At 38.5% G+C, this 24198-nt stretch overlaps 1 protein-coding gene across 13 annotated transcripts in view; it reads left to right on the forward strand.

The window, feature by feature from the left end:
- BBX (BBX high mobility group box domain containing) overlaps positions 1-24198 on the forward strand; it is a 136228-nt gene that overhangs the window by 92986 nt on the left and 19044 nt on the right. For 11 of the 13 annotated variants that reach the window (XM_015877871.2, XM_015877881.2, XM_032447975.1 and 8 more), the window contains 7 exons: positions 4457-4537; positions 7285-7362; positions 8773-9685; positions 10587-10725; positions 12524-12672; positions 17886-17975; positions 23408-23605. In XM_015877871.2, the coding sequence (XP_015733357.1) occupies positions 4457-4537; positions 7285-7362; positions 8773-9685; positions 10587-10725; positions 12524-12672; positions 17886-17975; positions 23408-23605 (1648 nt within the window). The remainder of the gene's footprint in view (positions 1-4456; positions 4538-7284; positions 7363-8772; positions 9686-10586; positions 10726-12523; positions 12673-17885; positions 17976-23407; positions 23606-24198) is intronic. The other 2 variants (XM_015877935.2, XM_015877925.2) reach the window with 2 other exon arrangements.

The raw sequence follows: 24198 nt of genomic DNA on the forward strand, positions 1-24198 counted from the left end.
GTTGTCACTGAAGGTTAAGCAACTTAGAGATATTTTAAAAAAAAAAGATTTTCTGAAGTATCACTCTGCACTGCTTACGGAAGAGGTCGCAATAGTGGAAAATGATAGCTGCCCTAGACATAGAGATCCTCTAAAAAGTAAACTTGCAGCTAAAAGTCAGCTTACCGTAACTGCAAGGATATGTAGCAGCATTGTTAGGTGGTGAGGTCTAAGCAAACTACCCTTCAGTATGTAAGTTATCCTCCTTCCTTCATGTGTTGAAAATTTAGGGTTTTTGTAGGTGGCTTTTTTAGATGTTTCTTCACCGATGTGTTTAATGTTCCTCTGTAAAGCGATTTCTCACACATTCTCTTTATCTCCATTTGGGGGAGTCTGATACTGCTCACAGAACCTCTTAAGCTAAAGGCATACTCAGAGTGAGCGTGAAGAAACTCCTATTGGAGCTAGTACTATCCTGAAGGAACATTATGAGATGAAAAGATGCCCTGTTGATTATTCGGTGTGGTTACAGAGGTTTGACTACAGACAACAGACATCCTTCTCTTAGATGTTAATCTAATTGTATACGTTGTATTTGTAACTTGGCTAGGATTAGTTGTTAGGCCTTGACTTATTCATTAAAAATGCTAATTACATCACAAACAAACAAACAGAAAAGTGATTTAGGTACCATAAAATACCTGAATAGAGGTAGCCCTATAAAAGGTACAGCAGTGTCTGTAATTGTAAAGAAGCTTTTGTATGTGCAGGTTAAATTGGAAAGTTCTCCCAAGGAAAGTTACTGGAATTTAGCAGGTGAAGCCACGTGCTGAAGCCAAGAAAGAAAAAGATCTAAACTACAGAACATTCTTGTGACGTCCCTCAAGTACAGAATCACAGAATGATTCCATAGAGACCTTTTAAGATCATCTAGTCCCAACCCCTGGCCATAGGTAGGGTCACCTCCCTCTAGACCGGGTTACTCAAAGTCCCACTAGTACAGCATTTTCAAACGTTTCATGAAACCTGACTCAGCAGCACCTTCAAAACTTCACAGAATTTAGATTCTGTTCTCCCCTAAATGGTTAAACAACCATTTAGATCAAACCTGAGAACTGTCTTAAGAATGTGGAAGCGTATTGAATCTCATACCCCATGCTAAGGCAGTTCGCGTGTCACATTGGAGTGCACGTGTGAATCATCAAACGTTGGGGAAAAAGAGGTGCCTAAAAAATTAGGTATTGGAGAGGACAATTTTAAAGTCAGGGCTAATTTTTTTTTTTCCTGTTAATAATACTGAAATGTTTTTGTAGTCTGGGGGAAGTTGTATTTTCTTGGCTATTTTTTTCAGTGTCTAGAGATGCCTGTCATCCCAAAATAAACTTTTTTTCAAGGTTATTCATCATATGTTACACTGTTGTTAAAAAACCTCAATGGCAGTGACTAACTTCATGTTTTATATAAAGTAACGGAGAAATGGTTTTAAGATTGCTGCCTGTTTTTTCATTTGCTTTGTTCCAGGGGAAAATACTATGCATGCTAAAGAACCTCTTTAAGCTGCTTGCTTTCTTTTTTTCTTTTCTTTTTTTTTTTTCTTTTTTTTTCTTTTTTTCTTTTTTTTTGGTAATTATTCTTGCTATTGAAGCTGCTTGTGCTCCTTCAGTTATGGAGGCTTACATTTGCAAAGGGTGTCTTTGTTGAGTCTGGCAAAAATCCCATTCCTTTTTGAGCCACTTCTTACAGGGTCTTGTATATGAATGCATTACTGCATTTAGTAAACTGAATTATGGTAAGCAATTTGCAGTAGATTGCTGTCAGCAATGTACAGTGCCACAAAAGAAAAAGAGGGAGGGAGGGAGAGAAAGTAGTTATATAGCCTGTGGCCAAGTAGACCTGTGAAGAAATGTGAATTGTGCTGTGGTCTGATGTGCCTGGAGACTTCTGGCAGCCATCCTAACTCATTTTTTGGTTCTGACTGGGCATTCTTCATATGTTTCCTTTCTCTTTACCACCCTTGCAGCAGGGTGAGTAAGAATGATTCCTTGTGAAGACAGCAGTCCCACTGAGTAGATTTGTTGTCTTAAATGTACTCTTTGAGTAGAGGCGTCCAAGTCTGCTGTCACTCAGAAATGGCTTATTATATGCTGATGCAGTATAGGATTCTTTCTCTAGAGCCTCAGTCAGCCTGGCTTTCTGTCCCAAGTGTGTTGTGGTCCTCAGTTAAAGTTGAGACCTGCCTTGTGTTGACTTGCTGCAACAGCCAATGAGAATCACGGGAGTGATGCTTTGCAGGATCCTGTGGGTATGCAGGCAGCAATTGCAGTGGTCTTCCAAGATAACACAACATCCTCGAAAGTTGTTGTTTGTTTTTAATTTTGGTGTGTGGCCACATTTTGTTCTTGGCTTTTTCTTTCTCCTCTGATTGTGCAAATACTTGGTCCTTCTTTCTTTTCTTCTCACTGCTACCTTTGTGGAAAGCCAGTATATAGGCCAGTAATTTCTCAGCAGTGGGTTGTGCTACTTGGCATGACGGTTGTTTGCAAGCTGCCTACTCACATGTGCTGCTTGCTGTTGTTCTCCTTGCCGTGTGAAGGAAGCAGAGCAGATGGGGCCCCTTGCTCTCTTGGTCTTACTTGGATGTGTGTTTGGCAAATGCAAACAGATGGTGATGACTGCTCTGCAGAAAAGAGACATTAATACCTTTTAGGCTTACTTTCATCAAGTTTTATCATTTATTGAACATAGATAAAGCTTCCAGAGAGTAACAGCAGTAGAACTGCTGGTACAAACATCTTAAACAAAATGAAGCTGAAAAGCCCAAACTCTTCACTTACAGCTGCTCTTCTGAAGCTTTCCTCTAGGTTATTTAACTGGAACATGTACAGTCATATCCAGCATTCAGTAGAGTAGATTTCTCCTTGCTAGCTTATCATTGTTTAAAAAATAATAAAAAAGAAAGTTTGTTTGAGGATGACTTTTTCCTTGCTATGTTCTCACATACTCACCTTTAGTAGACTTGATGGCAACCCTTTCCATTAAAGGCTTCTGCAGAACAGAAATCTTGAATCCAAAACTTTGCTCAAAATACCGTGAAACTGAGACAGTGAGATTCTGTCAGTATGTTCTGACTAAAGAAGAATTTTGCCTCCCCCTCTTCTAATTGGTACTACAACGTTCTCACATTTTGTTAAGAGTGCCCAGCCTATTGTCAAAACTTAGTTTTTTTCCTCTTTTCTCACACTGTGCATCAGAAGGCAAGATACGCATGGATATTCTCAGGTTGCACTTGAATGTGTGAATGTTCCTTTTCTACCATTCATACTGTGCTGAAGGAACCATTAAGAACTGAGAATGTATTACAGGAGAAAGAGGAAAATGTAAAGCTCTCTTCCCATGAAATGCAGTGCCCAAGGAGTCTTGGGATCCTGAGTGTGGTTCACTGAGCTGCACCAAGGGAGAAGCAGGATTTTCAATTGTTTTAGCTTATTGCTAAAATAATAATTCATGGTCAAATATTACTCGACAGATCTTTGGTGGCTGGCAGTAAAATAATAATAATTATTTTTTTATTTAATTAATTAATTAATAATTAATAATAATAATAATTATTATTATTATTATTATTTCAGGATTTTTCATAATTTATATATATATATATATATTATATTTTATATATAATGAATCTCCTTGACCACAGAAAAGCTGTTCAAATAATCCAGTTAAAAACAACAACAAAATTAAATAAAAAGAGGCTAATTTGATAACTTTTCCATCCAAAAGGTAATGGTCATGTATGTTTTTGGTTTTTTTATAATGAGGCAGATGGCAAATTAACACTGGTGGTCTTTGTCCCTATCCAAAGGTTTTCCAAGACTTCCAGGCCATGTAATGCCATGCCAGACAAAATAAAATGCAAGAAATAATGGATAATTATTATGAGTTCACTAACATAATGCTGCACTTGAAAGCAGGTCAGAACAGTTTGGCAGCAAAAGCAGTTCTGAAATGCAGGGAGAGTTATTTACCAAGCACTGGTACTGGCACAGCAACATCTGTATAGAAAGCTGATCTCCAAATGTAAGGGCATTCTTTCCTGAAGAAAGGAGATGAAATGAACATCCAGTGCCTGTGAAAACAAATAGTCTTCCTCTATATCTGACCAAATAATACCTGGGCTTTTCACTAGAATTTTATTGAACACTGAGCACCACAGTTCATGCTTTTAGGTATGTTTTGTTCACTTGGAGTGACATAAAAAACACAGCGTGATCAGAATATTATTGGTGCTTATGTTCTACTAACTTCTAAATGCCTGTTAAGTGTTTTTTGAATGGGATTGCTAATTTGAAGTAGAGCCTTTTGCCAGAAAGATCGGAAAGTGACAGATTTAGCTAATTCTTTCTTCACTGTTTTTCTCCCTTTCTTTTTTTCCTCATTAACACTAAAATATTTTCTCCTCTGTTCATTTAAAACCTAGATTTCATCAAATACTTCCCAGCTGTCAAATCCTGAGCCAGTAAAGCACTGTGGGAAGTCGGCACTCTTCCAGTTGGCAGAGGTAAAATTTATACCCATTAACAGCACAATGAGAAGATGTGTGGTTTTTCTCCCCTCAGAACATGAGTTGTATAAGGCTTGCATTAAACTCAGTATTTCCAGAGGCATAACTCAGTAAGCAGTCAGATAGCTAGAGAGTTAGGCAGCTGCACCGGGCCTGGGGAACCTGCATCATTTATTGGATGCCATACAGAATTTATAATCTACTTTCAGGATTATGAACCTTCTAACACTAATAAAACTGAGCCTAGGACAACAGCAAAGACAAGACAATTGCGTTCTTTTTAATGGGGAGGATTCAAAACGTGAAGTTTTATTATAGAGACTGGAAGGTGTATTGCTGCATTGGGGACCCAAGAATAAGAGGAGAAAAGTAAACACTGAGATCATCCAGGAATCTGTATGAAGACTTGGACACTGAAGTAGTATATTGAATTATGAAACTGACAGTTGTCAGTAGAAATCAAGAATACAAAGCAAGGTCTCCCAAGATCCTAGAAAATTTATGAGTTTTCAGTGCAACCTTGTAGAGGTCTCCTCTTTGATATGGATAAATCAAACTTCTGAGGCTTGGCCTACAAATGTTAAAATTATATGCTGCAAATAAAAATGATATGCTGCTTTCCAAGTGAGTAAGGGAGGTTCCTACCACTTTGCTCATCTATTTTTTGTTGTTGTTTTCAAAATGATTTCCTGCTTCAATGAGGAAAGTGGTTCTTTGGATCTTTTCTAGCAGTATCCATGCATATGTTCTTGTTGCTGAGGCTAATCCCTCTCATGGTATTTCATGCCATGCAAGGATGGTAATGCTACTAGGAAGATTAACTTTGAGGACTTACACAAGTAGAAGAAAATTTACCTTACCCTAGAGGCAATCTCTGGCAGGAATACTGTTTGTTCATGTGTGCTGCAACATTATCAGCAGTGCCAATGCAAGGGTCATTAACCTTAGCTATGATCAGTGACTTCTGCAGCCCTGGGACAGCAGAAAGGGTTATAACACTGAATTGGAGACTCTAGAAGTTTCAGAGGTGTGCTTTGTTGTGAGACAGAAGTACTGTTCTGTAGCAGGGCTATTGAATCCAGCCTGACTTTTGGAAGTCACCATTCAGAGTTACGATATGACTATGAAGAACCAAGTGCAGGGAAGTGCAGGAGCCTGTCCACAAGAGTGCAGGGTTAGTGCTGCACTTTATGGAACAAGTAAAGCTTGAGTGTGTCAGTGCGGCTTCAGCATGTTGGACAGTTTCCACGATCTCTGTCTCAACTATTATGCAGATAGATTCATACAAGGCTAATTAAATATACAAAATTAGCTTTAAAGGCTCTGATTTGAAGTGGCAAAGGAATACTAAGCATATCTTCCTTATCTCTAGTTCTTGTAGTAGATTAGAGCTGCTGATTTTATTCTTCTTTTGTTTGTTGGCTGGTTTTTGGAGATATCTATGATGCTGGATTGAAATTGGACAATTGGACGATTCAGCTTAACTTTTCAGATAGTAGTTTAGGACCTGGTTTGGAGTATCCCACATAAATTATGCTCACATCATCTCCAGGGCATCCTAAGTTTACAGGTTCATTTGGCAGGTATTTGTGCTGTGCTGCTGTAACTCCAAACCGCAGATGCTGTGCACTGGAGGGGGCTGGACTGCTGTTTGCATGCTGCTCCTGAGCGTGGGAGCCTGTCAGCTTCAGCATTCAGCTCCGCTTCTCCTACATCTCTCTTATGTGGATTCACCAATTTTATCTTATTTTTTCCCTGCTCTGTGCCTTCATTTTCTGTATTTCACAGATGGTGATAAAATGTGAAAGCAGATATAATGCTTTCCTAAAGATTTCTAAGAATTTCTAAGCTCTAAAAACAGTTGGAGCAGCCATGCTGCAGGCTGCTGCTGATCAGCTCTGCTAGGCCTTGTGCACTGCCTGAATGCACGCTTTGTCTTCAGCCTTGAGTGCAGGGAGATGGCAGTGTCCGGGTGCATGTCACTTCCAGGAGGCAAGGAGGCCTCTCTTGTACTGCAGGGTGCTTGCAACACTAACAGTGCCTGGCTGCAAGCATCAATCAGAGACCTGAGCCAGAATTGTCATAGTTTGGGAGGCACAGAGATGGCATTCTGAAGTCTTTTTGCTCTTTCCTGTATGGTAGTGATGAGTGTGATTTCTACAATGGAGGTTTTTAGGCCCATGTTGGTATGAAGCAGTAAAAATTGAGCTGAAACTCATTTTTTCTGAAAAATCTGAAAAAACAAAAACAACCCTGAAAAACAGGTGAAAACAAAGAGAGAACTCAGTTTTCTGAAAAAGAAACTGAAAAACTGATGAAAACAAGTGCTTTAGTTCATCAGTTCATAGAATTCCAGTTCTTTCCAAGGAAGCAATTGTAAGAAACATCCAAGCTGTGTGCTGGTATAGGTTGATGCAGTGCCCTAACAGAGTCCCTGGAGTCTATTTACATGTGAGAAATATGTGCTTCAGTTCATCCTCTAGAGAGAATCCTGTCAAGAAGATCCCCAAATCTGGAAATGGCTTTTAATGTCCATGGTATTCTCTACTGGTGCAGTGTCGTAGTGAGGTTTTATTTGTAATAGAACACGTGTATATATGTGCTTCTTTTTGATATGCTTATATAATCTTATGAATGCATTTTGTCAAGAGGAAGGAAATAATCCTTTCAGATGATACGTGATAAACATAGAATTATTCTGGTGAAATGATGTTTTTCTTTATTCTTCTCCTTTGTTTCTTTAGATATCTTCAAGTACATCCCATTCAGGTCCTGATTTAACAAAGCAGTGTGGAACATCAGCATTATTTCAACTGGCAGAGGTAGTATTAAAATACTGATGACTAATTACTACAGGTGCAGTGGGACAGAGAAGTTAATGATGTTGATTGCCCAGGTCTGCAAGGCAGTACATTGCCACAGTTATAATTACTCTGTAGCTTATCGAAGTATAAATTTTTTCATCTTGGGCGCTATATGTGAAGATTTCTTCAAATTAGCAATCAATTTGGAGACTTATAAGTGTCCATGTTACAGCTGATGAGAAGTACAAATCCCTGATAGTCAAAGGCTTATGCAGTCTCCATTTGAATTGCTTCAATTCTTATGTCAGAGTTCTGTCGTTCGTGTTATATATTGGTGTGAGTGATCTCTTAGCAAAAATTTGAGAAATCTGAAATTGATCTGAGGAAAACGCAGTGACTTGCAGAGTACGTCCATTCTGACCATGTGGCCTGTGGCCTGAGCTACAGGATAGAGACACTACTGATGTCTGGTTCAAAGCAAGTCTCTCCCATCTCATTTCACTCCAGGTGACTGTTCAGTTTACAGTTGTGTTGGAAACAAAATAAAAGTTGGAGTTCAGCTTAGGAAGTTGTAAGAGAAACAATAAGAAGAAAACCTGCCTTCCCAAGGACAACTGCTTGATGCTGCAAAGTACTAGCCTCTATAGCAGCATCAGCATGGCTTACAAATGATTCAAAACTGTATGCGCCTTCCAAGTCATTGCTGAAGGAACATGGCAGTTTGAGGACTTTGTTACAGCTCTGCTTTTGAATATCACTGTTCTTCAGACAGAATGAACTGTTTTGGTTTCCATTAACATTATCTCCAGGAGGAGATAACCATGGCAACTACTGCTTTGCAGTTCTTTGCAGGATAACTGTGACATTAGAATAGAGATCTGGGAGGCTTTTATAGTATCTTCCAAATTATTTTGCACGCTCAAATAAAGGAAAATGATTGCTGAGATTTGATCAACTTTTTTTTATTCCCTTTTGGAGGCCATTTGGTAAATGGAGGAGAGAATTGTTTGTGGAGATATTTTTAAACTGGTAGGGATATGACTGAGATTTCAAGTAGCTTGACCATGGTGATAGTGACATACTGTATTGTTCCATTTTACTTGGGACATTCTGAAAAATCAGTCTAGCAATGTCTTTCAAGGATATATAAAAGGGATTTGAAGGACTGTGGAAACACAACTAAGAGTATTATTCTTTTCTGTAGGGTTTTTGTTGTTGTTATTATCTTTTAGAGCAATAGAATCCGCCAGTCTTATTTAATTTGTTTCATTAGAGCTTCAGCATTTTTTCAGTATTATTCTTCAGCATAATTTGCTATCATAAGTTAGGATCCTAGAGAGATTTCCTGTGTAGCTCTCCCGTTAATACAGGTAAGTAACGTTAACAGTTGATGTTTATTTAATAGTAACTATTTTTAACTCACTTTAGATGTGCCTTGCTTCGGAAGGGGTAAAAATGAAAGAACCTGGGAAAATAAAAGTGGAAGTATCAGAAGATGTGACAAGGGAAGTTCCAGAAATGGAATTGGAGGAACTGGAGAAGACAACAATAAAGGACTCCTGTACAGGAAAAATGGAACTATCAGAGACATTACAAAACTGGGATGAGACAAAAGCTGAGGAATTAGAAACTGTAAAATGCAGTGATTTTACTAGTCTTCTTAAGGATAGCAATCCTTTTGAGAGAAATGATAACACAAAGGATTACATGTGCCGTTCTCCAGAGCTTTCGTTAGCTGAAATGAGTATCCTTGGGCTGGGCAAGCCAGAAAAGTTGAAGAAGAAGAAGAAGAAAAATAAGTTGGACCGGCACTCAAATGAAAAATCCACCCCTAAAAAGACTTGTAAAAAGAGACAGTCCTCCGAGTCGGACATTGAGAGTGTAATGTATACAATTGAAGCTGTTGCAAAAGGAGACTGGGGTGCTGAGAGACTTGAAGAAACTCCACGCAAAAAAGCCCGCCCATCCTCAAATGTGAAGGGAAGCATGTTGGATACAAAATCACCAAAGAAAAAAGTGAAATCTAAAGAGAAGAAGGCATCAAAGGAGAAACTCATGGAGACCACCAAAGAATCAAAGCCTCCTGATTTCCTTAGTATTACAGCCAACAAGGAAGTACCCTGTGAGGCTTCCGATAACATTAAAGTGGAACCACTGACCCCAACAGAGGAGGTGGTGCCCCAGAGCTTACCAGAACAGGTCAAAACTGAGGACAGTGACTGTGTTAAAAAAATAGAAACCTGTGGCTCCAGGAAATCAGAGAGATCTTGCAAAGGTGCTCTTTATAAAACTCTGGTGTCAGAGGGCATGCTTACGTCTCTGCGTGCTAACGTGGACAGAGGTGGGTGGTTTTGACTGCTTTGTTTACGGCATGAACCACAAAAGTCTGCCTGGAGTGGGAGGAAGAGCAACAGTTTATGTTTAAACTGGAGTTTAAGAAGTGTGTGATGGGGTTTGTGTGTCTGATTGCCTGAAATGCTGGGCTTGGGGGCTTCATAGTCCATGGTACGTCATCTTTGAGTCCTACGGTCCGTGTTCCTATTTATCTAAGCCTCTTTGATTTTGTCTTTCATGACCTGAGATTTAGCTTTTTGACTGAAGGCTTGTCCAGTTGATTCATCAGCCTGCTAATAGAAGTCCGTAGGACCTGTGTTGTGTATAACCCCGAACAATTGCTTTCTGCGTAAACATCCCTTGAAGCTGTGGCTATGAGCACAGTTATTCATCCTACAAAAAGCAGATATGTTGCACTTTCCCTTCGGTTGTTAGTTTTGCTGTAGGTGGTGAGCAAGAAAACTTTGCCTTGTGGAAGATTACATTTGAGACTGAAAGCTTCCAGAAATTTTCATGAGCTATACTGAAATGTATTTTTCCAAATAGTAGATTTAGGTGGGTAATTCTTCAAAATGCAAATGGAAAAAAAAGATATTTGTAATTTAGGTGAGTTTATTACTGTAAATCTACTCATTTCTTTGTCTTCCGTCATACCTCAGGGGATCCTGATTTTGAAGGTAGAATATATTTATAAAGGGGGGGAAAGAAAAAAAAAAAAAAACCAAAGAAAAAGAAGTTGCCAACAATTTGTTTATCTTGTTCTGGAAGGGGAAGAAGGATTGTTTTGTAACCCCTTCAAAAAGGTCAGACATCATAGATTGCATTGATGAATGGGTGTGCAAGTTCCTACTGAGTCCACCTTAGCACATTTTTCTAAGATGAGAAACAATTTTCTGCCTTCATCCCAGGAAAAAGAAGCTCAGGAAAAGGCAACTCCTCAGATCATGAAGGATGCTGGAATGAAGAAAACTGGGCTTTTTCCCAAAGTGGGACAAGCGGGAACAAAAAACTGAAAAGGCCTAAGCCAAAGGAAGATTTTGTTTTTGGGTAAGTTGCAGTTTAACACTGTTCAGAGTTTTATCAAAGTCAGCCTGGTAACTTAAGAGCGAGTCTTCCCATAGCAGTTAGTGAATATCTAACACTCAAACATTTTAAACTACAGAATCAGAATAAGATAGAATTCCTGAAAATTGCCAATCCTGTTTGGTTGTGTTATGCTCTAGATTCCTGTTGGTTATATACCAAAGTAATTTCTCTGAGGTCTTTCCTGTTTGTCACTAATGTAAGCAAATTTGAATGACATTATTTGCTAACTTGCTTAAAAAAACCCAACAAACTACAATATTTACCTGCTCAAGAGATGAAGAGGGTTAATGATATTTTCAAAGCACTTTATTAAAAACACTATTTGAAGTTGTGTGTAGGTGTTCAAGCAGAGCAAACAGAATTAGACTAAGAAAAAAAGAGATTTCTTTGCCCACTTGAAATTGCTGACAGAAGAAAACTAAGTACCGTTCTAATATTTGCAAATAATTGTGCTAAATACACCATTTTGCCTCTGTGAAGGCAAGATGTATATGCAGTAATTAAGTATACCAGAAGAATAATTAATGATTTCAAATGCACTGAAATTTAGTAAAGCTGCACAGAATTACTCTTCTACTATATGAATAATACTTTTTATAAGAGTACTAACAGACTTATTTAACTGCAGGCTGTAGCTGTTAAATCTGGTTGGCCGTTCATACTAACTTGCAAATTCTTGAAGACTTCCAGTTATCTGAATTCAAAGGGGTGAAAATGAATTTAAAAAGGAGTAGATTTTCCATGCTTCATGCTTAAAACTATAATGCGTTTCTTTTGTTCCAGCCTTTCTTATGCCCCTTTTATAGCCTGTTCTATAGGAAATATAGCTGCAGCTCACTCTGCAGCAAAGGTGTTAAATTGATGAAAGTCACCAAGCATTCTCTTGTTTGGAACAAAACTAGTGGTACGCCTTGTATTATTAGTGCACTGCATATGAACTTTGTAATTATCCAAATCTTCAATAAAAAATTGGGAAACTTTTAGGTCACCTTAAGGCATGAAAACCAAATGCATCTCCTAGCCAAAAAAAAAGAAAAAAAAAAAAAATCTGATTTCAAATAACGTATTCAAGGTTGTTATGAAAACTGTGTAATAATATATTTGCCAAATACTGTTCTACCATAGTTGTCTGGCTGGGTGGGAAAAATACACGTTTATAGATGTTGCTTCCTGATTTAGCCATGCCGTTAATGAATATTGTTCAGTGGGCTCTGTAAAGGCAGAAGCAATAATCTGTGGAGATGATGTGCTGAAGAAGGTATTGGTTATCCTTGTTCCTTACCCCACCTGATCTTCTGTCTACTCAAAGAGCTGTTTTTACTTTTACCCGCTCCTCTTAAATCTTTTTTCTCCCTTCATGATGACCTTTCAGCACTAGAGCATCTGTCTCCTGGGTCCTCACCACTCGCTACCATTGGAATTGCTCCTTTCTCCCCTTACTTCCCTGTGTCCACATAGCTTCTTCTCCATTGGGGGCTGCCTACGTTTGCCCTGGTGATGCATGCCAGGTGTGCTTTGTCCATGTACTGCTGAGTAGAGATCAAACAAATCTTTGTACTCAAGTACAAATACAGAAGCTGAATTATACGTACTTATCACAATGCTGGATTAATATATTATAGTTTGTTTACAGTATGTGTGCATCTTTTTCTTCTCAATGTATATACATGTATATGTGTGTATGCACATGTATTCATAGCGTATTTTTTCTCCGGAAACGCAGCTACATTTAATTTGATTGGTTTTGTTTCCCCTTTAGCTTAGCAAAGTTGGAAGAAGAATTTGAAAAGAAATTCAACAGCCTCCCTCAATACAGTCCTATTACCTTTGACAGGAAAAATTCATCTGTTCCAAGGAAAAAGAGAAAGGTTGGAAGCGGCTCATCTGAACAACCAAAATCCAACAAAGGTAAATTAGTGTGCAGTATGTTCTTAATAACAATGCTTTGACAAGCTCAGAAATTTATATCTTCTTACCTTGCTGTTATACGTGTGGAAAGTGTGCAGTCAAAACATTTTTATCGCACTGAAACTACTTGGTTCTCACCTGGAATATATTTTAGGCTGTATTCTTCTAATTTCCATGCTGAGTATAACTTGATGGAGATTGTGCACAAAATAATTTCCTCACAGTGAACAAATTTAACAAAAATGGGCATATTTGATAGAAAAGTGGATTTGTCAGGTTTTCTTGGGGGAAAATAGGGAGAAAATGGCAAATCATCCAAAAGTTACTTTGAAGTTTTTTGGAGAATAGTTATAAGCAGTTTTGCATTTAATCGTGCCTTTAGACTCTATAAATTAAATTGTTGGATACCAGAAGTGTCTGAGTGAAATGCGATTAACTCAGATTATTTTTTTTCCCCTCAAGATCTTAACTCTCCATTGCCAGTTTGTTCTGATAAAAATGGTTTGAGTTTGCTCAGCTCCATTGCTGAGGGTTATAAAGGAAGAAAAACTCATGACACATCTGGCTGTATTATTTACAGGCAACCTGTTTAACAGATGTAGTAGAGAAGTGAATATATGTTAGGGAAGATGCTTTTTCAACCCTGGCACCACTAATCATCATGATCTGCTACTATGAGAGTATCATAGACTGGCTGATTTTCACATCCAGAATGTGTATTTTAGCCAGGCAACCTTGGATTAGATCCTTGCTTTTTGAATGCTTCAAAAATAATTACATTAGAATATGCAAGGTTGAGCAGCTGTTCTTTTCTAGTGCATGTCAATTTTGGTATTGACTCTTGTATTTATATAATTAGATATGGAACAGTCAAACTTTTGCAAATTTAGACTTGTGTTAGTATCAACTGAGCTCTGACTCTCATATTTTTATTATGGGATATATTTGACACAACCTCTTTAATATGTGTGAATGATTCTTTATTATTTTTTAACAGTATTTTAAGCTACATCCTTTGAGAACAAAATGGTCTGACAATTGAAGCTGTAATAGCAGCTGCTTGGATTTCTTGCTGCAGTATTTACCTGTTCAGGTGTCTGTATGTCCTTTAAAAAAAGAAAAAAATAAGGCAGACCCAGAGTTGTTCTGTTTTTCTTTCTAATTTCATGATATGGTGCCTTTCCAGCCAGGTGACCTAGAATTGAAATTCTGCTTTTTTTGTTAGGTTCCTAAGTACAAGATGGTTTTTATCCTTGTTCGCATCACTATTACAAAGCTTGGCAATATTTTAGCCGCGTCTCAAGGGAAGGTCAGAAGCATAACTGCAGGCAGGTCACAACCCTGATACAAGTAGATTTGGCACAACCCTGAGGAAGAGGCTGTGGAGCATTTGCCTGTAGCTGGCAATAAGGGCTCAAAGCTAAGCCACCTGATTTTGTGCTGAAGCAGATGGCCAGCAGTCACATGAACTTTTCCAGCAACTGAGCTGTGGGGTTGCAACAAGCAGCCCCGGGGGCAGGAATATCTGATGGTGACACCAGTGTTTATGCAGTGAGCATATAACCACAGCCCTGAAATAAATCCAGGCTGAGATATCACTATTTGTTCCCAATTTCAGTGAATGCTGAATTCACAACAGCTGGCTGAGTGAGCTGGCAGCTTGCATCAGTCATTCCAGCTCCCTGGAGACTGAGGCTCAGCTCTCTAAAGCTAACTGAAAAGCTTCCCAACATACCTTTTATTTTTTTTCTCTATTTTTTTTTTCCTATCTAAAAGGAAAAGTAAAAATTGCTAAAATTGAAGGCACTCTGTGGTAGTGGGTTGGCTTTTAATTCATTTTCTTCCAGATTTTTTAGAATTTTTAAGGTTAGTATGCAAAATGAGAATTTGGAACAACCTGAACAAAACTGCACACAACCAAGCTTACTAGATCTATGGGGAAACAGTTCCAGCTACGCCAAACACCCATTAAGCTGAATTCCCAAATTAATTAGTTGTCTTCTGACAGACCATTCAGCCTAGACATGCTATTAGCTTGCTTACAAACTGTGAGTCCAAAGACATCTAGAGAATTCTGGCCTCCAGTGGTGTTATGCATACAGGTCTACAAACCGGTCTTCTGTGAAAGGGAAGCATGGGAAGCAGACATGTTGTGCAAAATGATGGAGACTGCTTTGAAATGGTTCCGGGTTTTTTGAATTACCGTGTTTATACTGTAAGAATTCAGCAAAAGCAGAAGAGGCATTTTATTCTTGCAGTGTGATGAGAATGAACTGTTAAGAGGCAGTACAACTCTATGGATGTCACCCTGTGTTGGAACATAAGAGACCTTAACTTTGCTGTGCTCTGTCTTGTCCTCTTGTGTGGAGCTGTCTCTGCTGCTTTGCTCTTTCTTGAAGTTGCTTCTGGTGTAACGTCTTTAGAAGAGGCATCCATTACAAATGGGGCCTTCTAGTGGCTGAGGCCTCCTATGTGTGTACTTTTCAAACAGATAATCATCACTAAGGGTAGGTTTAGCAAGCTCTCTTTAAAATCGAGCCCAGCTTTTCCTGAATGAGCATCTGCAGAATCATAAACTTCCCATGCATTCTCAGTCTTCAAATAAGTATATTTTCTACAGACTTTGGCTTAGTGCTTACTAAATTGCATCTGAAGTCTGGAAAGTAGATTGGAGTGATGCACACTGAAACTTCCACAGGATGTTTGGAAAATAAAAATAGAGGATTCTTTTTTTTGGTTTGGAGGTGGGTCGTTTGTTTCATAACTGGGTCTCTATGCCTTAAAGCAAAACAAAAAACCATATTCTACCCTGCCTGACATGGGTGCCACATTTGATTTTCTGTCAAATGTGATTAAAGTTTAGCTACAGGAAGCTAAATAAGGAGATAAGCCTGATTTGTTGCCTGACTCAAACAGACAGGATTGTCAGGACATTTTTTTACTCTGAAGTAGGGAATCTGTAGATCAGTGTCCACTGAACCCTTCCGTTATCTTGTTTTGCCCAGTCCTCACTTCACGTAGTTCTTTCAATATAAAAATGCAGGTGGGGCCCTGTGATGTAACTGTTTTAAGTCCATGTGTAAGGGTAGAGCTGGACTTTATTAAATGAAAGAGGCTGTTTTTTCCCCATGAGTTTCAAATTTGTCCAAATTCTGCTCCCATCATGTTAGCAGGAGTCTTCAGTTGGAGTAGAACTGAACAAGCCCCAACCCTTCTGTAAATCCCACCAATGGTTTGGTACTAGGCTTATGCACCTACTATAGTAATGTAACAAAAGGGCTAAAAAATGCAGCCATTCTGAATCTGTACAGATGGCCTGCTCCAACTTTTGCTGGAGCTGTGACTGATTTTATTTTTCTTCTTTCCAATGGAATATGTGCCAAAACATCCCACCACACTGAAGCCACCAGTCTACAGTGAGTCACTAATACACTTATTTGCAAAAATGAGCAGCAAGCATAGTCATTATTTCTGTCGTGTGCTGTGTAGAAATGCTCACTTACACACTAAGCACTTCACCAAAGCTCTTGTTTTTGGAAGGCAAGGTGAGGAAAATGTAGTATACGTTTATTTATGAAAGGAATTTTCTGTATTTTTATTTTTTTATGGCCTCTAGGACTAGGAATAAAGCATCAACTTAAAATGACTTCTCTGTGGCATTCCTTTCAACCTTAGCTTGTGATTTTGGGACTCAGTTTTGAGCATTAGGTTGTCTGGAGATGACATGCTGTAAAATTTCAAAGGTAATTTACCTTGCTTTCTCTGTATTTTTTCAGTATTATTGAAGTGGAACCTGGTTTCTATGAATGTTGTTCGCCTAAAGCTTATCCTTTTTACATGTACTAAACATTTTCCTCCTTCATTCCTTATGTACAGAGATAGGTAGTGATCAAAAACTACAGATTCATAACATGTATTTGTCTTGCTTGCACATCACTACATAGTTACAGTTTTGTATCAGTAGGCAATGTATGTCTGGTTTCTTGTAAGGATAAGGAAGAGTGGAGGTCGGTGTTTGTGGCAGACAAAATACAGATCCTGCCACAAAGGAAGGATGCCCTCTTGGTAGGGTTTCAGTCACCTTTTCATCTGCAGCTCTTCTCCCTTCTGTTTAGACAGCTCTGGTTGAGCTAGCCTGAAGACTTGTTTACCTTTGGAAATAAGTGTAGTTTGTTTCTGAAAAGTAACTCCACAAAAACAGCTTTGCAATGTGTAGGAAGATCTGTTGTGTCTTTGATCTGTGATGCCTTTGCTGCTGTACTGCAGTTTACCCCATTAGTGTGGCAAAGGATGGCTTCCTTATCACCTGTGTTAGTGGTATGCTTTGTTGGCTGCTGTCATGTAAACTGTCTTTGGACTATTTCTAGTAAAGAGTGCTATCAAAGTAGGAATGGTAATAGCCGTACACACTCTCACTTTTCTCCCCTGGGAGCTTTTGTTTCTGCATTCACTATAAACTTATTTCTAGTCACCAAAAAAGCAAACCTAACTCTTGCATGTAGTGGTGGATTGGCACCGGCTGGTAAGTAAGTTACTGTCCAGTCACTCATGCACTTCCCCAACAGTGGGATGGGGTAGAAGAATCAGAAGGGTAAAGGTGGGAAAGAAAAATCCGTGGGTCTAGATAAAGTCAATTTGACTTGAGTTACTTGGGGGAAAAGAAAGGAAAGCAAGGGAGGAAATAATGCCAGTTGTACTGTTTAGTGTGATGAAACATGGTAAGAAACATATTTTTGGTTTGAAAGGTTCAACTGTCATGCCTATGTCCTCTATCAACATCTTGTTCACCTCCAGCCTCTTTAGTGGGGAGTCTGCAAACAGAAGACCTTGATACTGCACAAGCTCTGTTCAGCAGCAACTGAACAGTTGTTGAACAGTAGGGTGTTATCAACACAACGGGATGCTGTGAAGAAAGTTACCTCTATCCCATTATACTTCCAAAAGGGAGCATGTCTTCAAACAAACAAAACTTTTTTTTTATGGTAGGACAAAGTTTAAAGTGATCATTCTTCAACTGGGGAGTTGAAGTACAGCCTACTGAAGCCCACTGAAAGCCTCCAAGAGTCCTAATGGAGACTTTCTAGATTGTGCTTCCCTGTGAAATGGTGTCCTGCATTAGTGGAATTAGAGGTTATATAATAGATACTGTAACTATTATAGCTTTTTTAAAAAAACTGCTAATTAAAAGTGTGTATTATTAATGTTGTCTGTAGGTTCAGTCCAGTCTAAGAGAAAGAACTTTTTCCCAAAAATTGTCAGCAAATATAAGCACAAAAAGAAGAAGCTTAATGTTCCGGACAAAGGTACTGGTAGTGAATAACTTAGTTAAGGTTTAGAGCCGTATGCTCTCTGAATTCAGTCTTGGGTAATGCTTCTAGGCAGAGGCTGCTCAGCTCTCTGATTGCTTTGTTCCCTTATGACCCTATCTATTTTGATTCCACTAGCTCCTGGTTCCAGTTGATCATATTACAATATTCCCATACAGTACTGTTTTGCTCATATTTGGTATCTCCAATTACAATTACCCTGTTCTATACTCCATGCAGCAGAGCTAGCAAAGCATGGGCAGTTCTGTATTTGGCCCCGAACTACTTTAGTCTTCCACTGCTCATAGGTCTCTAGTCCTTTGGTTTCCCTATCTCCATTACATCAGAGACCAGATCATTTGTATTTGGCCAGACTATTTATTCACATTGTTTGCTCCTCTCTCTGATTCCCATGTCTAGAGCTCTGCAGACTGCAGCTGGTCAGAGCTTGAAAGCTGGTTTCTCCACTAGTTCTCAGAAATAGTCCTGCCAACCCAAACCAGCCCTCCCTCTGCAGAAGTCTTAACCAGCTTCCTGTTCCTCCAGATCTTGGAGTAGAGTTCTCTCCCACATCATCCTGGTAGTGTAGCAGTGCCACTCTGGTCACTCTTAATTATAAGGCTCTATTAATTTCTTCTATTTATTTATTTGTTTTTTTCCTATCCATAATAAAATGACAGCTTCCCCAGGATCCTTATGCTTGATCCCTTTCCCTAAGGCTTAGCCATGTCATTTGCTCTCCTTTCCTGTTGCTATGTTGTGTATCCTCTGTGGTGCACTTGCACTGTTTTCCCTTATAGGCTCTGCCAGCTCTGCTGCATCCAGCAATGCAAATTTTTTTAAATTACTTATTCTTTTTCATGGTATTTGCATAACAAACACGTTGTGGGAGTTGCTCGTAAAAGTAACTATCAATTGTGCTTCCACATCAGAGTGAGAAAGATATCACTACACTGGGTGCCGGTCAAAATTTTTATGTCTTAATTATTAATAGACCATAAAGGTGAATTAGTTTAAATAAGTAAAACTAGAATTTAACATTAAAAAACATTACAATTATTCTATAGGAAAAAAAAAATACAAGCTTTTAATAAGATAAAGTAAAAAATATCTGTAGATAAAACATGAATTTGATTAAAAGAAACCAGGCTGTTTTGACATAAAGTGAAGTATGCACTATGATCAAAGATTAAAGGTTGACAAGTGTTGAATACCCTGGCCTCACTCCAGTACAGCAATGGCATGCCCCAGGAAGTTGAACATGTGAATAGTATCATAGTGTCTAAACATTAAGGACGTGTCTGTGCATTTGCTGGAGTGTGGCCAGTTTGCTAAGTTCATCCCAAGACTGAAGAAAGGCATGAGAAGCTTGAACCTACCAGTCTTACACAGCCCACACAGGAATCATCAAAGGAAAGACACTGATATATATACACACACACACATGTTCAAGGGGAGTTGTATTTTCTGAGTTAAAGTGGTAAAAATTTGGTGTCTTGACTACGAGAACTACACAGTGAGGAACAGTTATCAGCCAAATGCAGTCTGGGTATGGCCTTGGTGTACATCATACATCACTGTTTCATTAGTTCCTTGGCAGTGTGGCCCTAAAAACTTTGAGTCCAAGAACCATCCCACATTCTGCAACACTGAAGCTGGGAATCCCCATGTGTTTATTTAAGTTAAAAAATAAACAAGGGTTTAGTTATTTTGATTGTTTTGTACTTCTGATGAGTCACAGCTATATGTATGTTATGGTTTTTATGAGGTTAATTTTGTTGGAGGAAGGAGACACTTGGATATTCTCATAGTTGGAGGGGAGACACCTTTAAGGGTTGCTGTTAGCAGGGGTTACGCTGCCTTCATCTTTGACAGCTTGAGAACTGCTACAACTCCTGTTACCAGATGTTGAAGAAATTATTTTTTATCTACCTGGTGTCTTACTGACAAGGTTTCTGTGGTGTGCTGAGCTGCTTTGTCATTTTATGGTCAGAAAAGCAGGTAATAGATAGCTCTTCAGTTTTGAGTGAGACCAGTAGTTGAGTGGGCTCTTGAGTTGAGTGTTCTTATTGTAGATCTGCCTCTGTGATTTGAGTGTGGTTTTGGTGCTAGCATTTCCCAAAGGGAGCTCTGTCTTGTCTTATCTTTGTTCAGTATGGCATTAGGAAAGGGATGGGGTAAAGGTGTTTGTCGGTGTTCTTGATACCACCTTAGCTGGTTTTGCTCTAATTGCATACTATTATACTGCAGCATTAAAATCAGGGTTAACAAGGAAGTTCCAATCTCCAGCTGCAAGCTTTAGAGAAGTACTGATATTTGATAAAAATAAGCAAAATCAAGGCAGTGTGTCACATCTTCTAAATCCTCACTTTTTCTCTCCGTTGATTTTTGTGTTTTTTGGGTTTTTTTTTTCCATATGTGTAAGACTTGAGTTAGAGCTATGCCAGTTTCTCATCTGCTGTGTTAGACTTGTGTTGTGGTATGCTGTAGCTTGCACTCTACAATGCAAGAAAGAACTAACCATGGACGGAGGCAATCAGAAGACTTCATGTACTCTGTAGAACTGTGGAGTAGGGTAAACTGTCCATGCTAACTTTAAACAAATCTAGCTCAGGAAACCATCTGGCATAGAGCTCTAGGTGCTTTTCTTTCTAAGTCATTTTTGTGACCAGAAGGCCTAGATTTTCATATCATGTGCTCAACTCCTTTTGCAAAAAATAGTCCCCAAGTAGTGCATGCTCTACTGTCATGTGGTAACCTAACCTCAGAAATGTTTCTAGGACTGAACAGCAGACAGAACCTCATTTCATTTCTAGAAAGCATTCTCCTGAACATTAGATGAATTCTACACCACTCATGCATGTAGGAGAGCATGGAAGCAGGAGGGATACAAAATGGATTAAAGAAATGACTAAAAAAAACCCAGAGGGAATTAAACTTTTTTAGCCCTGTCACTTCAGCACTACAAATCAAAGGCTTGATTTAAAGCATCCAAACAGATACGCCTTTGTCAGTGGAAGCAGCAGAGTACTGGTTTTCTTGAAGGCAATGCAGGATGAGGAGCCTTGTTTGCTCCTCACTTTGCCATTCAGTTGTTCATCTTAAGTTCAGTGCAAATGGTCTTGAGAGCTTTTAGTCTTGTATAATGTCCTCTGAGTTTGGTTTTATCTCTGTTTGAATAACAATCTGTAAAGAAAGCAATGAAATGATCTCTTATCCCAACTTCCACCAAGACTGGTAGAAAAGCTCTCTTGAGGAAAGCAGCTCTTCCCTTCAGCACCCACTCTTTTCAATCCAAAGTGTGGGAGAATGAAACACAAAACCCCACTCATTCACTCTTCATTTTTATTCCTTTCTCATTCGAATTGCATGGCAGTGATTTTACAAGGAGGTGATAGCTCTTCTAAGCTAAGTGAATAATCATAGAGGACTCTAAGTCTCCTTTCAAAGACTGAGATACCTTAAAACAGGGAGAGGGTACTCGTCATCCTGAATTTTCAGCTGCCTTCCAATCTTTCTTAGTGAAACACTTAAGATTAGATGTACTGCTTTTTCCTAATCTGTTGCAATTTTATTATTTATTTATTTTACCTTTCAAGACTTTATATTTTCTTTAAGTTCTTTTTGATGTATGCGTGTAAAATTAAACATGGATTTTAATAAGGACTGCCTATTGTATTTACCAATCGAGATAATTTCCAGTGACCTGGCATAGCTCATAAAAATAATACACATTTAACTAAAAACATACCCAAGTTCTGTTCTTTCAGATGTTCATTGTTTGAAATCATGTCTTTAATGGTATTATTAAATGTTAAACAAGAATAATAAATTTTAAAACAAAAAAAAAAAAAAAAGTTTGCATTGCTAAAATTAAAGCCATTATAAAATCAACCTTAGGTTTAAACAGCATTGTCAAGGTAGCATCTAATTAGAGCAAATCCCTGAATCAGAATTAGCAAATACTGCTGGGCTACAACCAAGCCATTACATTAATACACAATCAACGCTTTTGAATTCCCAAATTAGAAATCTAGAGATAAAGCTGCCTGTTTAATTATACATTCCAATTAAGATTTTGGTCCCAGTTAGTGCAGTAAGTTTATCTGAACATCTCACTATTAGCTAAATTGAATTACTTGGAAGTCACATTTATAGTCGCTAGTGTTTCTTCTTAATCATTCTGCTTTTAGGCAGATGTTATTGCAATCACTCACGCACTTTTTAATAAAAGAAAAAGTTTTAGAACAAGACTCTGCTCTGCAGAGCATCAGCATTTATGGGTAAGCACTGTTCAGTGCTTAACTCTTCTGAAAATGGAGTGCATGTGTCATTTTTTGCTTGTCCTGTCACCCACAGAGTGAATAAATGGGTTTTAAACATTTCTCAAAACAGGAACAAAGATTGAAGGAAACGGCAGGGAAGAGAAAGCAAAATGTAGACATGGTAACAACTATAAAATAAAGGGCTGTTAAAAAGAGATGAGCTGTAATCTGATGAGTAGTAAAGAAAATAACGAGTTGAAAATGCACAGAAAAGACGAGATGGAGATGTTAGGAAAAATTACATTATCATTCAGGAGGCAGAGTGTCTGTGAGAAGAACAACCTGTGGGCTTGGTGAAGATGCCATGAGTGCTCTCAGTTTCAAAACAGTCCAAGGAAGACTTCACTTCACTAGAGTGAAGTTAGTGCCTGGTCAGGTGGAAATCTGTCATCATGTTCCGCTTCATGGATGGAAAGCTGCTTTGAAATGTCAACACTGGTACTGTTGGAAGAGGATCAGACAGTTCCATTTGTACTCTCATTTTACATAGGCAGTGATCCCATTGCAGTATTTTGTCCTGTGCTTATTTTCTTTTTCTTTTTTCTTTTTTTTTTTTTTTTAGTATTCTTGTATTTGAGTGATCTAGCTTGACTTTTGTATTTACTGTGTTTGCGTTTCTGTAAGCTTTACTGTTTTGTAGAAGGCAGCGTTTCCTTTTCCTAAAAGGAGGTGAAAAGGAGTGACTTGAGAGAGAGTTCTGAGGGTTATTCAGAGTAATTTCTGAATGCTATTTGTGATTCTGGCTATGAGCTAAGATGTTTACGCAAGAACTCTAGCTGTTGTTGTTCCTTAAATGTGTTTGTCTATTAGCTACTCATTGGCATCTTCTCTTGTAGGGTGTTGTATGCTGTCTGATAATGTGCTCAAACTGAAATGCTACTTCCTCTCTCACAGCTTACTTTAAAAACTTGAGCCTCCTGGGAAACTTTATGCTACTGTTCCAGTGCAAGCCCCTGCAGCATCAAGATGTTTTGCCTTGGGTTGTGTTCTGAGTACCTGTGAGGAAAGGCTTACTACACTATGTACATATTTACAAAATGTTAAACGAGAATAGCCAGGAGTTGTATCTTAAATGTAGATTAATTTATTTTTGTTCTCTTTCAGCCATACTCTCAGAAGACAGAAATCCCATTGAGCTTGCCTGGAGGAATAAAATTTGTATATCTGCTCTAAACACTCCAGAGCCAGCAATGATGCATGAGCCTTTAGTAGGCAGTCAGAAAAGGAAAGCAAGGAAAACTAAAATCACTCATCTTGTTCGAACAGCAGATGGTCGAGTGTCGCCAGCAGGAGGGACACTGGGTAAGGAAATGGTAGTTTTAAGTTTAAATTTTGTTAAAATTGGACAGTTGGAGGTGGTATTAAAGCAGATAATTAGGGAAGTATTATTCAGCCAGCACGTTCTCAGACCTGCTCAGAAAGATCATTCTATTAATGCAGGTATCTGTAAACTGTGAAGCGGTTATATCCTTAATAGCCAACTTCATTTGTTTGGATGCCCACATCTCTCATCTCTCCCTGGGTATTTTTCTAAGAGCTGATTACAAAGAGAAATTAAAAAAACAGTTACATTTCATACTTTCTTTTCAGTCTAGCAAAGTTATCATAATACTCTTCGTAATACGACATAAAAATGATTCTGTGGTGTGACAGTCAGTGCAAAAGCCTCAGTGGTTTAGATAATCTTTCAGGACTTCTTGTATCTTAAACATACACAGAGACATAAGCTCTGTTGACTGACCTAGAGGATTAAATTTAGCTGAATCCGATGTCAGTAAACTGCTTCACAAACCTCTGTGAACTTCTGCCATTAGCTTGGTTCAGAAGAGGCTGCAGCAAGAATTCATACCAAAATTGATAGCAAATTCCAAGTCCTGAAGGTGAGGCTTCTGTTA

The sequence above is a fragment of the Coturnix japonica genome, chromosome 1 (genome assembly GCF_001577835.2).
Source record: "Coturnix japonica isolate 7356 chromosome 1, Coturnix japonica 2.1, whole genome shotgun sequence".
Taxonomy (NCBI): Eukaryota; Metazoa; Chordata; class Aves; order Galliformes; family Phasianidae; genus Coturnix; species Coturnix japonica.